At 44.7% G+C, this 15,247-nt stretch overlaps 1 protein-coding gene and 1 long non-coding RNA gene across 2 annotated transcripts in view; one reads left to right on the plus strand and one right to left on the minus strand.

The window, feature by feature from the left end:
• The window catches only part of ARHGAP35 (Rho GTPase activating protein 35), a 149,265-nt gene that overhangs the window by 61,231 nt on the left and 72,787 nt on the right, over positions 1 to 15,247 (plus strand). The window contains exon 2 of the mRNA XM_030941930.1: positions 835 to 4,703. Coding sequence (XP_030797790.1) covers positions 1,023 to 4,703 — 3,681 coding nt within the window. The 5' untranslated portion in view covers positions 835 to 1,022. The remainder of the gene's footprint in view (positions 1 to 834; positions 4,704 to 15,247) is intronic.
• Positions 8,199 to 14,146, minus strand: LOC115900688. The gene is made up of 3 exons (XR_004060351.1): positions 14,053 to 14,146; positions 13,461 to 13,621; positions 8,199 to 8,988 (listed from the first exon to the last, which is right to left on the minus strand). It is a non-coding gene; the product is annotated as an uncharacterized LOC115900688 (long non-coding RNA).

Genomic DNA, 15,247 nt, shown 5'->3' on the forward strand with positions numbered 1-15,247 from the left:
ATGTATATATCACATTTTCTTATCCATTCATGAGTAGGTGGATACTTTGGGTTGCTTCTGTGTTTTGTTATTGTTGTTGTTTTGAGACAGAGTCTCATTCTGTTGCCCAGACTAGATTGCGGTAATGCGATCTCAGCTCACCGCAACCACCACCTCCCAGGTTCAAGCGATTCTCCTGCCTCAGCCTCCCAAGTAACTGGGATTACCGTTACATGTCACCACACCCAGCTAATTTTTGTATTTTTAGTACAGACGGCATTTCACCATGTTGGCCAGGCTGGTCTCGAACTCCTGACCTCAGGTGATCCGCCCACCTCGGCCTCCCAAAGTTCTGGGATTACAGGTGTGAGCTACTGCACCCGGCAGAGGTTCTTGTTTTTTGCAATGGGTTTATAATTCATTATCATACTTAATATTTTGGTGCTCAAATTGTCCCAGAGTTGGCCAGTGGGAACCCCTTCAGGCTGGCTTCTGTGTCCTTGTGAGATGCTCCATCGTTTTTTTTCTTGCATAAAAAGATGTTCCAGGCTCATCTTGTCCCTATCCTGCCCTAATCCTGGAATCAGCCCTTTTTCCAGGGAGCCCTCACACCCTTGTTTTAGCACTTACCACACTGCTTACTTATGTTTTCCTCCATTGGACTAGATTGTACCTCTCTGAGAACACATAGATGTGAGTCTTATTTGCTCTTGTATCTTCACCCAGCACAAGGCCTGACACATGAGATGTTTACTAAATATTTGTTGAATAAAAAATTTTTACTGTAGTTAATTGATTAAAATTTGGCTCTAAAATTATGATGCTGATGGGTTTTCTCTTTTTTTCCCCGTCTAGGAAGAAATGTTGGCTATTTGGCGATGAGAGGTGGTGAACAGTGACCATACTGGTATACAACACTATGGGACCTGGCGTTTTTGCTGCATGTCCAGCCCACCCCCACTAATAATGTAGGAAGCCATCTGATCCATTGGAAACACTAATCTGATCTCGGAAGTGGCTGATCGTGGCAGGATGTGTCGACGATGATGATGGCAAGAAAGCAAGATGTCCGAATTCCCACCTACAACATCAGTGTGGTGGGATTATCTGGGACCGAGAAGGAAAAGGGCCAGTGTGGGATTGGAAAGTCTTGTTTGTGCAACCGCTTTGTGCGCCCGAGTGCTGACGAGTTTCACTTGGACCATACCTCCGTCCTCAGCACCAGTGACTTTGGAGGGCGAGTGGTCAATAATGACCACTTTCTCTACTGGGGAGAAGTTAGCCGCTCCCTGGAGGATTGTGTGGAATGTAAAATGCACATTGTGGAGCAGACTGAATTTATTGATGATCAGACTTTTCAACCTCATCGAAGCACGGCCCTGCAGCCCTATATCAAAAGAGCTGCTGCAACCAAGCTTGCATCAGCTGAAAAACTCATGTACTTTTGCACTGACCAGCTGGGGCTGGAGCAGGACTTTGAGCAGAAACAAATGCCAGACGGAAAGCTGCTGGTTGATGGTTTTCTTCTTGGTATCGACGTTAGCAGGGGCATGAACAGGAACTTTGATGACCAGCTCAAGTTTGTCTCTAATCTCTATAATCAGCTTGCAAAAACAAAAAAGCCCATAGTGGTGGTCCTGACTAAGTGTGACGAAGGTGTTGAGCGGTACATTAGAGATGCACATACTTTTGCCTTAAGCAAAAAGAACCTCCAGGTTGTGGAGACCTCAGCGAGATCCAATGTAAACGTGGACTTGGCTTTCAGCACCTTAGTGCAACTCATTGATAAAAGTCGGGGAAAGACAAAAATCATTCCTTATTTTGAAGCTCTCAAGCAGCAGAGTCAGCAGATAGCTACAGCGAAAGACAAGTATGAGTGGCTAGTGAGTCGCATTGTGAAAAACCACAATGAGAATTGGCTGAGTGTCAGCCGAAAGATGCAGGCCTCTCCAGAATACCAGGACTATGTCTACCTGGAAGGGACTCAGAAAGCCAAGAAGCTGTTTCTACAGCACATCCACCGCCTCAAGCATGAGCATATCGAGCGTAGGAGAAAGCTGTACCTGGCAGCCCTGCCATTAGCTTTTGAAGCTCTTATACCTAATCTAGATGAAATAGACCACCTAAGCTGCATAAAAGCCAAAAAGCTCTTAGAAACCAAGTCAGAATTCTTGAAGTGGTTTGTTGTGCTTGAAGAGACACCATGGGATGCCACCAACCACATTGACAACATGGAAAATGAACGGATTCCCTTTGATTTAATGGATACTGTCCCTGCAGAGCAGCTGTACGAGGCCCACTTAGAGAAGCTGAGGAATGAGAGGAAAAGAGTTGAGATGCGAAGGGCATTTAAAGAAAACCTGGAGACCTCTCCTTTCATAACTCCCGGAAAGCCTTGGGAAGAGGCCCGTAGTTTTATTATGAATGAAGATTTCTACCAGTGGCTGGAAGAATCTGTATACATGGATATTTACGGCAAACACCAAAAGCAAATTATAGATAAAGCAAAGGAAGAATTTCAGGAGTTGCTTTTGGAATATTCAGAATTGTTTTATGAACTGGAGCTGGATGCTAAGCCCAGCAAGGAGAAGATGGGTGTTATTCAGGATGTTCTGGGAGAGGAACAGCGATTTAAAGCATTACAAAAGCTCCAAGCAGAGCGTGATGCCCTTATTCTGAAACACATTCATTTTGTGTACCACCCAACAAAGGAGACATGCCCCAGCTGCCCAGCTTGTGTGGACGCTAAGATTGAGCACTTGATTAGTTCTCGGTTTATCCGGCCGTCTGACCGGAATCAGAAAAATTCACTCTCTGACCCTAACATTGATAGAATCAACTTGGTTATATTGGGCAAAGACGGCCTTGCCCGAGAATTGGCCAATGAGATTCGAGCTCTTTGTACAAATGACGACAAGTATGTGATAGATGGTAAAATGTATGAGCTTTCCCTGAGGCCAATAGAGGGGAATGTCAGGCTTCCTGTGAACTCTTTCCAGACACCAACATTTCAGCCCCATGGCTGTCTTTGCCTTTACAATTCAAAGGAATCGCTATCCTATGTAGTGGAAAGTATAGAGAAGAGTAGAGAGTCCACGCTTGGCCGGCGGGATAATCATTTAGTCCATCTCCCCCTTACATTAATTTTGGTTAACAAGAGAGGAGACACCAGTGGAGAGACTCTGCATAGCTTAATACAGCAAGGTCAGCAAATTGCTAGCAAACTTCAGTGTGTCTTTCTCGACCCTGCTTCTGCTGGCATTGGTTATGGACGCAACATTAATGAAAAGCAAATCAGTCAAGTTTTGAAGGGACTCCTGGACTCTAAGCGTAACTTAAACCTGGTCAGTTCTACTGCTAGCATCAAAGATTTGGCTGATATTGATCTACGAATTGTTATGTGTCTGATGTGTGGAGATCCTTTTAGTGCAGATGACATACTTTTTCCTGTCCTTCAGTCCCAAACCTGTAAATCTTCCCATTGTGGAAGCAACAACTCTGTTTTACTTGAACTACCAATCGGACTGCACAAGAAGCGGATCGAACTGTCTATTCTTTCATACCATTCCTCCTTTAGCATCAGAAAGAGCCGGTTGGTTCATGGGTACATTGTTTTTTATTCAGCCAAACGTAAGGCCTCTTTGGCTATGTTACGTGCCTTTCTTTGTGAAGTGCAGGATATTATTCCTATTCAGCTCGTAGCACTCACTGATGGCGCTGTAGATGTCCTGGACAATGACTTAAGTCGGGAACAGCTGACTGAGGGGGAGGAGATTGCTCAAGAAATTGACGGAAGGTTCACAAGCATCCCCTGTAGCCAACCCCAGCATAAACTTGAGATCTTTCACCCATTTTTTAAAGATGTGGTGGAAAAAAAGAACATAATCGAGGCTACTCATATGTACGATAATGCTGCCGAGGCCTGTAGCACAACCGAAGAGGTGTTTAACTCCCCCCGGGCAGGATCACCGCTCTGCAACTCAAACCTGCAGGATTCAGAAGAAGATATCGAGCCATCTTACAGCCTGTTTCGAGAAGACACATCACTGCCTTCTCTGTCCAAAGACCATTCTAAACTCTCTATGGAACTGGAGGGAAATGATGGGCTGTCTTTCATTATGAGCAATTTTGAGAGTAAACTGAACAACAAAGTACCTCCACCAGTCAAACCAAAGCCTCCTGTCCATTTTGAAATTACAAAGGGGGATTTATCTTATTTAGACCAAGGCCATAGGGATGGACAGAGGAAGTCTGTGTCTTCTAGCCCCTGGCTGCCTCAGGATGGGTTTGATCCTTCTGACTATGCTGAACCCATGGATGCTGTGGTGAAGCCAAGGAATGAAGAAGAAAACATATACTCCGTGCCCCATGACAGCACCCAAGGCAAAATCATCACCATTCGGAATATCAACAAAGCCCAGTCCAACGGCAGCGGGAATGGTTCCGACAGTGAAATGGACACCAGCTCTCTAGAGCGAGGGCGCAAGGTTTCCATCGTGAGCAAGCCAGTGCTGTACAGGACGAGATGCACCCGGCTGGGGCGGTTTGCTAGTTACCGAACCAGCTTCAGCGTAGGGAGTGATGATGAGCTGGGGCCCATCCGGAAGAAAGAGGAGGATCAGGCATCCCAGGGTTATAAAGGGGACAATGCCGTGATTCCATATGAAACAGACGAAGACCCACGGAGGAGGAATATTCTTCGCAGCCTAAGGAGGAACACTAAGGTAAGACACCAGTTTAGGATTAGTCATACTGTTTTGTACAGTGTCTCGGTGAGGGTTGATAGATGATGATTTTTCAAGGACAACCTATTCTGGTAAAAAAAACTGCCCTGTGTGTGTGTTTGACTTAGCATAAAAAGCAGTGCCTCAATTAACTACTACTACTATTGGCAGCTCTCAAGTAGTTAGGACTTTGGATAGATAGTCTGAGTTGTTGTTGCCTAAAACAATAGTTAATTAATTAGCAAAATGAGGAGATAATGCAGAACTTGTCAGCGCCTTGACAAGTGGCCAAGCACAGTGACAATACACTTGCTCTCTGCTCTCCCTTCACTAAAACACCGGAACTCAAAACTGCTTGCCGCAATCTGTCTCTGCTAAACATAACATTTCATCCGCACATCTCTTAAATGACCCTTTCCTCCCTTGCTGATCTGTAAAGGTTGCTGCATTTGAGTGAAAAATTGGATGATGATTTGCACACACACATCAGTGACGAGTCTTTGAGTACATAAATGAAAAAAGAGAATCTTGCCACTGAGAGTTATAAACCTGTCCTGTATTTGTTAAATTGGAATATCATCCAGCTCTATTATTTTATCTTCAAGGGAGTTGCTGCTGCTATCAGTTAGAAACTCGGATTTTATTTAGGGATCACAAATGGGGCAGTGAGGGAAAAGAAAAAGTTAATTGTATACATTATAAACATTGGGCCTGCTCATCATATGTAGAGGCAGGAGCAAATGAAGTCTATCTTTTTTTTTTGGGGGGGGGGGAAGGAATCTCACTTAGTCACCTAGACTGGAGTGCAGTGGTGCAATCTCCGCTCACTGCAAGCTCCACCTCCTGGGTTCACGCCATTCTCCTGCCTCAGCCTCCTGAGTAGCTGGGATTTTACAGGCACCCACCACTGTGCCCAGCTAATTTTTTTATTTTATTTTATTTTTTAGTAGAGACAGGGTTTCACCGTGTTAGCCAGGATGGTCTCCATCTTCTGACATCATGATCCGCCCGCCTCGGCCTCCCAAAGTGCTGGGACTACAGGCATGAGCCACCGCGCCTGGCTGCAGATGAAGTCTCTTATCCTGCTAGAATTGTAGTTTGTAGTCTGCAGGGCAGAGAGCTGTAAGCAGTACTCTGTCCCCTGGGGTTTAGGCTTTGAGAAAGAAAAAGCGTTTCTCAACTTTTTTTTTTTCCATTTGGAGTAGGGAGAAATAATCTTCCTCCCCACCCCCAAATGCCAAGGCTGATTTAGAAATACTGAAATACTCTATAGGCCAGGCGCAGCGCGGTGGCTCATGCCTGTAATCCCAGCACTTTTGGAGGCCGAGGCGGGTAGATCTCTTGAGGTCAGGAGTGAGACCAGCCTGGCCAATGTGGTGAAACCCTGTACTAAAAAAGTACAAAAATTAGCCGGGCGTGGTGGCAGGCATTTGTAGTCCCAGCTACTCAGGAGGCTGAGGCAGGAGAATCGTGTGAACCTGGGAGGCAGAGGTTGCAGTGAGCCAAGATCATGCCACTGTATTCCAGCCTGGGCAACAGAGGGAGACTCTGTCTCAAAAAAAAAAAAAAAAGAAAAGAAAAAACAATATGTGTGTGTGTGTGTGTGTGTGTATATATATATAAATGCTCTTTATTTTTTCAGAAAAAGACATTTTGGTGAGATACCACAACAGAACTGTGTTATATAATAATCCTTGACCAGCAGGTTATGATACATAGGATTTCTTCATGTTAAAGCTTTTGCTACTCTCCCTCCCATGAAAGAACAGAGAACAGAATTACTTGTCTAAAAGTATTGCAGGGACCTTTGGAAAGAAAGGTTGCCAGAAACTTTTATTATTACAAATCCTACCAAATCAGAAGGTTCTAGAATCCAGGCTGTCTTGCGAGCTGACAATCCTGACAACTCTTTGTAAAATATAATACAGAGGCCAGTTTGGCAGCCCTGCGGGCCCCAAGAGATGGGGGAACAGGGTGCCATCACCCTCCCAAGGAAATTGCATCCCCCTTGTGCTACATCACATAGTAGAGAGTGTTCCTGCATTACCGCTGTCCAGGAGCTTCCAGAGTTTTTTCACCTGTGCTGTGTGAGAAAGGGCAGAGTGGTTCGGTTCCCCTCCCCACCTGTGCTGACTATTAATAAATGCCATAGGCATCCTCCTGTTTGACTTTCCTTTGCCTGGCTTTTCTACGTGGAGTCCTTCATCTGCCTCCAGTGTTTTCTCCTCCAAAGGTTGGTAGGAGGCCAACCTGTGGAAAGCATTGCTTATTTAGGAAGCCAGAAAACAGCCTGACTTGCCTCCAGTATTTTCCCAGAGCTCACCTATTTAATGTTACTGGAATCCAAACATTTTGAACATTTCTTCTCTTCCTCCTCCTCTCCCAATGAAGACTGTTGCCAGAACAGCTTAAAAATGCTGACAGTCTTCTAATTTGTGGGGGTGTTTGCACACCTGGAAATTAGGAAGGTGGCATAATAGCATACTGAATTATAACTATGTTCTGATTTCTACCTACATTTTTAATATTTACTGAAAATGATGCTTTAAAAACACATTCTCATGCAAGCCAGGCTTTAAAGAGCACATACTGTAGTGGAGGCTGAGCAGAAAACAACTGGTCACAGTGCGCCTCTGAGATAGCTGTGTTCATGCTGGTAATGAGCACTTCCTAACCTGAGACTTTCTTCCCCGGGTTGTTGGGTCAGCCTGCAAGAAGTGGTCAGCTTCCGGTCTATCTTTAGCTATGTGGGCCACACCTCTTCAAGTCAAATAAAAATGATACTTCTGGCCCAAGAGCAATAGCGTGCCAAAAGTCAGTTATGGAGTATCCTTTGGAAAGAGTGACTAGAAGGTGAAATTTTCTTTTCCTGCCTTGGAAAAGGGTACTTTGAAATGAGGGTAGTTGCTTTGTCGTCCTGGTGCAGAGATGAGCAAATCCTTTGCCGCTAGAGCAAACCTCCTATTAAAATTGCTGCAGTTCGGAACATAGACTGGCACTTGTTTTACTGGAAAAGCAAGATACCGTCAGGGCAGAGAAGGCCAAAACAACCCCTGTGTGGGGGATTTGGCCTTTGGTTTTTATTGGCATGACAAAGCAATACAATATTTATTTGAAGGGAGGGGGCAGCCAGGCACTAGGATTTCAGTTGGTAATGGAAAATACACTCAGTACCTCCGCATGCCAGTCACCATGGGGAAATGGCACAGACCCTTCTTGCCCAGACCTTAGTACCCAGTTGAGGCAGCAAGACCTACACAGCCACTGAAAATAGGTGGCCTGCCCAGGGAAGGCTGTGTGTGGGCACGTCGGGGTAGTTATGTTAGAGTAGGGTGTAGTGATTAGGAGCTCAAGCTCTGGGAATCTGGGCTACAGTCAACTCCAGCTCCTCCACTTCCTTACTTGGACTTTGAGCACGTGAGTCACCTCTCCACATTCTTTTTGCAAAAGAGGGAGCACCTTCCTGATCAGGTTGTGAGAAATGAACACTGGGCGCAGTGCATGCTGGATAAGTGTCAGCTGTCTTCATTTAACTAGACCCCAGAGAATGAGTGGAACTAAAGCAGTGGTGTGAGGTAAGGAAGGACTTGAAGGTAAAAATATGCATATTGTATTCCGAGAAAGGAGAAAACTTGTCTGGTCTAGCTGAGGGCTTGAGGGACCAACATTATCCGTCCCCTCTTGTGGAAGTTTTAACTCCATGAATTACTGAGCTGCTTTCTTGGTACTTACCCTAGCAACCGCCCTAACAACAACAAAAAAAAGCTATGCTCTGGGTACCAATGTGATACAGAAAAAAATCACTCAGTGCCCTTGGCTGATTTGCTAGATTAGGTCTTTACTGTAAAACTGCAGTTGGAGTGAGGGAATCGCTTTCATTTCTCCTCATGAAAGTGCAGACTGTAAAGCTGACTCTCATTCTGGGTGCTTTTCCCAGCTGAACCATTTAGCAACCCACCCTCATAGTGGGAGCCTTCCGCACTCAGCTGAATGAAATTGAAAATCTACGATTGCACTTCAGTAGGGTCCATGAATAGTGGCTTTGTCTGTACAGAGTTGTTGTTGCACATGGTCTCTGTCTCCCAGTGCCATGCGTTTGCAAAGACGAGATCAGGATCGGCAGGGTCTTATTTTAAAGCCAAAAAACAGGCTGGGGAGCCTTGTTCCACAAAGTACGCCTTTTGGTCATGCTGAAATGGCTGCATTTGGTGTGTTTGACCATGGATTTAAAGAGAAGACATTATTGGCTATTTACCCTTCTATCTGATGTGTTCTTATTTTGGCGCTAGAAAAAAAAAAGACAAAACAGAATGATAAAGAAAATCTTTCACTCACTGCAGCAACCACATGACAAGACAACCTATTGAAAAGCTAACCAATTCAATCATGCATTGTTTGGTCTATAAGGCACCAAGTAACCAGTTTGACAGTTTGTGTCCTCCCCTGGTGAATTGGCTTATTTCATTGGATTCAGTGAATTGGCTGGTTGTTGTGGCTTTGTGTGGACACAGCTCTCATTTTGTGAGGCCTAGAATGGAGTTAAAGTTTCTAGTGTGAATAAAAACCAGCTGGGGAATTGGACTGCTTGCTCCCCTGGGAGGGATGTTGCATTTTGACAGACAAGCTGAATGCGATGAAATATGAGCTCTTTGTAACCTGCCTAGGAAAGACTCTCGGTGTGTGCTTCAGGAATGGTTAGTCCTACTCAATGAGCTTTGAGACCAAATACATACCTTGGTTTTAAAAATGGGGTGGGCACACTGACTTGACCTTGGATTTTCTGTTTCCTGAAAAAATTTTGTCTTTTAAACGAGGTACTTTTGTCTCCAGAGCACAAGTTCAGTCATTCTTTTAGGAAGGAGACATGCAATTCGGTGCGTGGGCATTTAGTGAGCACTTGTTTTATGCCCAACGTTGTGCTGGGTGTCCTAGGTGTGGCAGTGACGTTAATCCAGCTTACCGTCTTGGGGATGTTGGGTTTTAAACATGTACTTGCATGCATTTTGAATATTACCAGAGGGAAAGTACGGGATACTAAGGAATTGTGTAACAAGGAAGTTTAACCTAAACTGCGGTGTCAGGAAAGCTCCCCAAGGAAATGATATTTAAGGCTGAGACTTTTGAAGCGTGAGGCAGACAAAGTCAGTGAGGATGGAAGCTTCATGGAGCTGAAAGAACTTGATGTGTTCAAAGAGTTGAAAGAAGCTTAGCGTGGCTGCTCTGGAGAGTTGAGGGGGACCCAGGCCAAATGATAGAAGGCTGTGGCTACCATGTGAAGGGTTTTGTGTTTTTGTGCATTTATTGAATACCTACTGTGTGTCAGGTACATATCAGGCATTTTCATATGAATTTTTTATTTATTCCTCCTCCCAGTCTTAATGAGGTGATGTTTTTCATCCTTGATTTTGAGGTGAGGTAACTAAGGCTCAGAGAGATTAAACCTTGCCCAAGTAAGTGTAGCCACTGAGTGGAAGAGCTGAGATCCTGAACCCTGGTGTTCTGATTTCCACTTCCTGTGGATTTTCATCATCCAGTCTGCAGAAAAGTTGCTAATATTCAACAGTCAGGTGCCTATATTTAGACCACTCAATCAGTCCAGTCGATTTGTTCATTCAAACAAAAGATCTTTGATTATCTGAAAAAATCCGTTTTTCCTCACTGCCCCCCTGAACAGCACGGTGCTGTTTGTTTCTAGCTTCAAAGCCTAGTTGAGTAGAGGACAAAAAAGGCATGGAGACATTGAAATAGCAACTGGAACTTTGAGAAGTTGTTTCTCACTGGTGTCACTCGATTCTCAGTTTATTTTAAGCCTGAAGAACTTCTGTAGTGTGTTTTTGGTGATAAAAATATACTATCTTTAACTATCTGCCTTAGCTTACAGCACACCTGTTCTTTAAAAGAAAAAAAAAATGATGATAGGCAACCCAAATCTGTTTTTAAAAGAACTGGGAATTGTGTTGATGCCTCACTGAGCGAACTTGGTCTCCTCCACCACCTGGTGATACTGAAATACCTTTGTAGGGACTCAAATTATTCCAACTCTAGTTGGGAATCACCTTTGCTTATAAGGCAAAGGCCTTCCAAATGGGTTTTCTACAGCGTTTGAGGCAAGCTATAAAAACTGACTCATAGCACTGAAAAGTCCAAATTCAGTGTGTGTTGAACTTCAGGCAAGTGTTCATGAAAATGTACCTGAAACTAGTGGGCCCTCCTCGCTGTTTGGCTCCCAATCACACTGGCCATGAGTTGTCTTCTCAGGGGTGGACCCACGATCGCCAGACTTTATGCCTTTATAGAGCAAAAAGCTATGGTCTGAGCTGGGTGCAGTGGGTCACACCTGTAATCCCAACAGCTTGGGAGGCCGAGGCAGGCACATCACTTGAGGTCAGGAGTTCGAGACCAGCCTGGCCAACATGGCGAAACCCTGTCTCTACAAAAAATACAAAAATTAGGCAGGTGTGGTGGCGGATGCCTATGATCCTAGCTACTCAGGAGGCTGAGGCAGGAGAATCACTTGAACCCAGGAGGCGGAGGTTGCAGTGAGCCGGGATCATGCCACTGCACTCCAGCCTAGGCAATAGAGGGAGACTGTCTCAAAAAAAAAAAAAAAAAAAAAGACTGTGGTCTGGATTTAGTTAGCTCCTGCAATAGGGTGACATGCCTCCATTTCTTTTCCCATTATTTAAGAGGATTAGGGATGGCAGGAAGGCCAGGACTTTGTGGTCCTTCCTGTTCATCCCTAAATAAAGATGCTCCACGATGGTGAGTGACTGAGTCATAGTATTAACTGCCAGCTTGAAGGAGACCATATCTAAGCATTTGTGCTTTAATAATAGATTTTATAAGCAAGAATACATCTGCTTTCAGGTTTTCTTTTAAACTTGGGCGTGGAATTTTTCAGAGCCAGAAGGGGGAGCACCAGTTAACCAAGAATACATTTGGAGCATAAGCAAATAACTTAATTGAAAAGGTCCTTTTGGAACTCTTTTGGAAATAGAAGAGAATAATTGCCAATCAGAAAGGCACGATGTTGAATATTGAATGCAAGAAAGTGGTTTACGGAACAGCTGTAGTAATACCACTTATGGAATCTTTCCGATTTTCTAAGACTCTACTGGTTACAGTTAGTCCACAGTATGCCACCACACAACTTGGCAAGCCATGAGTGTGACCCTCTGGGGCTCTGTGTATTGATTTCACTCTCATCATTCAGATGGCACTGTCCCTGTTCCAGACTGCATTCCATATATGGTGTTACCCTGTTATTCATTTTTTTTTAACATAAAACATCAATGCCGGGTGTGGTGACTCACACCTGTAATCCCAGCACTTTGGGAGGTCGAGGTGGGCAGATTACCTGAGGTCAGGAGTTCAAGACCAGCCTGACAAACATGGAGAAACACCATCTCTACTGAAAGTACAAAATTAGCCAGGCTTGGTGGCACATGCCTGTAATCCTAGCTACTCAGGAGGCTGAGGCAGAAGAATCACTTGAACCTGGGAGGTGGAGTTTGCAATGAACTGAGATCGCACCATTGCACTCCAGCCTGGGCAACAAGAGCGAAACTCCATCTCAAAAAAAAAAAAAAAAAAAAAAAAAAAAAAAAAAAAAAAAAAAAATTTAGTTTGGGTCTCACTATGTTCCGGGCTGGTCTCAAAACTCTTGGCCTTAAGCAGTCCTTCCACCTGGGCTTCCCAAAGTGTTGGGATTACAGGCATGAGTCACTGCACCTGGCTGGTGTTAACTGTTTTAAAAAAAAGGCCAGACGTGGTGGCTCACACCTGTAATCCCAATACTTTGGGAGGCCGAGTTTGGCAGATTGCTTGAGCCCAGGAGTTTGAAACTAGCTTGGGCAACATGGCAAAACCCTGTCTCTACAAAAAATTATCTGGGCGTGGTGGCACATGCCTGTAGTCCCAGCTAGTTGGGAGGCTGAGGTGGGAGATTCACCTGAGGCCAGCGAGGTCAAGGCTGCAGTGAGCCGTGATTACACCACTGCACTCCAGCCTGGGGAACACAGTGAGACGCTGTCTCAAAAAACCCACCAGAAAACCCAGTACCGATGCCTGGTTCCCCACCACCCCACCCTGCTTCCACTCCAATTAAATCAAAATCTCTAGGGCTGTTGTCTAGGCACTTTTTTTTTTTTTTTTTTTTTTTTTTTGAGACGGAGTCTTGCTCTATCACCCAGGCTGGAGTGCAGTGGCCGGATCTCAGCTCACTGCAAGCTCCGCCTCCCGGGTTTATGCCATTCTTCTGCCTCAGCCTCTCCAGAAGCTGGGACTACAGGCGCCTGCCACCTCGCCTGGCTAGTTTTTTGTGTTTTTTAGTAGAGACGGGGTTTCACCATGTTAGCCAGGATGGTCTCGATCTCCTGACCTCGTGATCCGCCCGTCTCGGCCTCCCAAAGTGCTGGGATTACAGGCTTGAGCCACCGCGCCCAGCTAGGCACTTAAAAAAAAAAAAAAAAAAAAAAAAAAAAAAAAAAAAAGACCAAAAAAAGGCAGTGAATCCAACAGGCTGGGTTCCATTTTGTATTTCCTTTAATAGATATGTTACCAGGCATTTAAAAGGTTTAAAAGGCTATCCCGATGGTACAACTCTAGTGACCTTATTTTCTGACTCTAAAATCTAGATAAGTAACTTTACATGTATAAGGTTGTTTATGGAGACCAAAAGAGAATATTTGAAGTTGACAGCGTAGGGTCAGTAAGTAGCCCTCCCTGCTGTTCCCACAGAAGATAGAATGTTCTTACCTTTTTCCATTGTCGCATAGCTGGTACTTGCTCATGTGGTACCTAGATCAGCTTTGTTTATTGTGGATATGTCTTCTGTTACCAAATAGATTAGAAGTTCATTGAGGGCGGGAGACGACTTTGGTCCTACTGTTAGCTCTGCTGCTAGTTTGTTGCGTGGCCTTGGAGTAATTCATAAATTCATTAAAAAAAAAAAGACTATTGCCTTCTAGGAACTTAGCCCAGTAGAATATTTGTTGTATGTGTACATAAATAACCGTACCTTATTCAGTACCTACAGAAGGAATTAGGACTTCATCTGGCAGTTTTTAAAAGGCTTGTGATATAGTACTGCCAAAGTATGAACAAGGCCTTCTAAGCCTCACCTCCTCACATGCTAGTGTGAGCAGCACAGTGTAAGGAGAAAAGAGAATCTGTACCATAGAGATAGTCCGCGTCTCAGCTAAATTTGAGAAAATAGAAAAGAACATTGGCCCAGTACATTATTGGAAACTGTTTTTGTTCAGCAAATATATTGAGTGCCCACTGCACGTCAGGCCCTGGAACCCAACCATCTTCCCAGCTGATAGAGGGCCCTTCTTTTGGCTCTTACCTATCCCTTGGCTTCCATTCTACTCTTTTTCTTGCCCCAGTGGACTTGGACAGGGTCTGTGGACTGGGCTTACAGCCGAGTGGGGAGCAGAGGCAGTGACAGATGCAGCTTCCTGCTCTGCCGCAGTCAGGAGTTTCCTCTTTATGCCCTTGTGTCTGAAAAGCCGAGAGACCAGAGGTAGTTTCCAGGCACCATTTCTCCCCAGTGCACCACGGGCATAAACTATTATTTATAAACTTTGCTGTGGTTAGTATCAAGACCAAAAATCAGGTGTGTTTTTAAGCAAACTATGAGGTACAAAGCAATGGACTATGTTGTTCTTTTTTTTTAAAATCGATCTAAAAGGCCAAGGTGAAGGTGTTTCAGGCTGGCCCAGTCCTTTGTGTATGGCAGTGGCATTTCATCGTGGAGGAGATGGATCATGCAGGGGAAAGAGCATGGGACTTTGACGTTCAAAGATCACAGCACACTAAGTGCTGGCTCTGAATCTCCATGAGTCTCTGTTTTCTCAACTGTAAAATGGGTCTAAATGACCCTTACCTTGCAGAGTGGTCGTGAGGTTTTGAATAATTGTGCAGAACAACTACCACCATGCCCAGCCACTCCTAAGGAATCTCTATTCCATTTTTGACCTAGTTGGACTCTAAACTTAGAGGCGGCCAGTCACAGTGGCTCACACCTATAATCCCAACACTTTGGGAGGCCAAGGCAGGTGGATCACTGGAAGTCAGGAGTTCGAGAACAGCCTGGCCAACATGGTGAAACCCCGTCTTTACTAAAAATACAAAAACTTGCTGGGCATAGTGGCTCACGCCTGTAATCGCAGCTACTCAGGAGGCTGAGGCAGGAGAATGGCTTGTTCTGGGGCGGCGGAGGTTTCAGTGAACCAAGATTGCACTCCAACTTGGGGGACAGAGTGAGACTCCATTTCAATAAAAATAAATAAATAAATAAGTAAACTTAGAGGCACACATGTGGAGATTGTTCTCAGGGATTGGCTTTCTCTGGGTAGGTACTTTTTTCAGTTCGGCCTGCTAATAGGTAAGTGCCTCCAGAAGAAGGTGGATGTTGGGTATTTTCACTTTCTCCTTTTCAAGGACTTGCTGCTGAAAGTGCACCCAATAACTCCCTAAAGAGTGACACACATCTGACTGGGGTCATGAGATATCTGGCAGACCGCTCAGGAGAATGCCAC

This window comes from Rhinopithecus roxellana, chromosome 12 (genome assembly GCF_007565055.1).
Source record: "Rhinopithecus roxellana isolate Shanxi Qingling chromosome 12, ASM756505v1, whole genome shotgun sequence".
Classification (NCBI taxonomy): Eukaryota; Metazoa; Chordata; class Mammalia; order Primates; family Cercopithecidae; genus Rhinopithecus; species Rhinopithecus roxellana.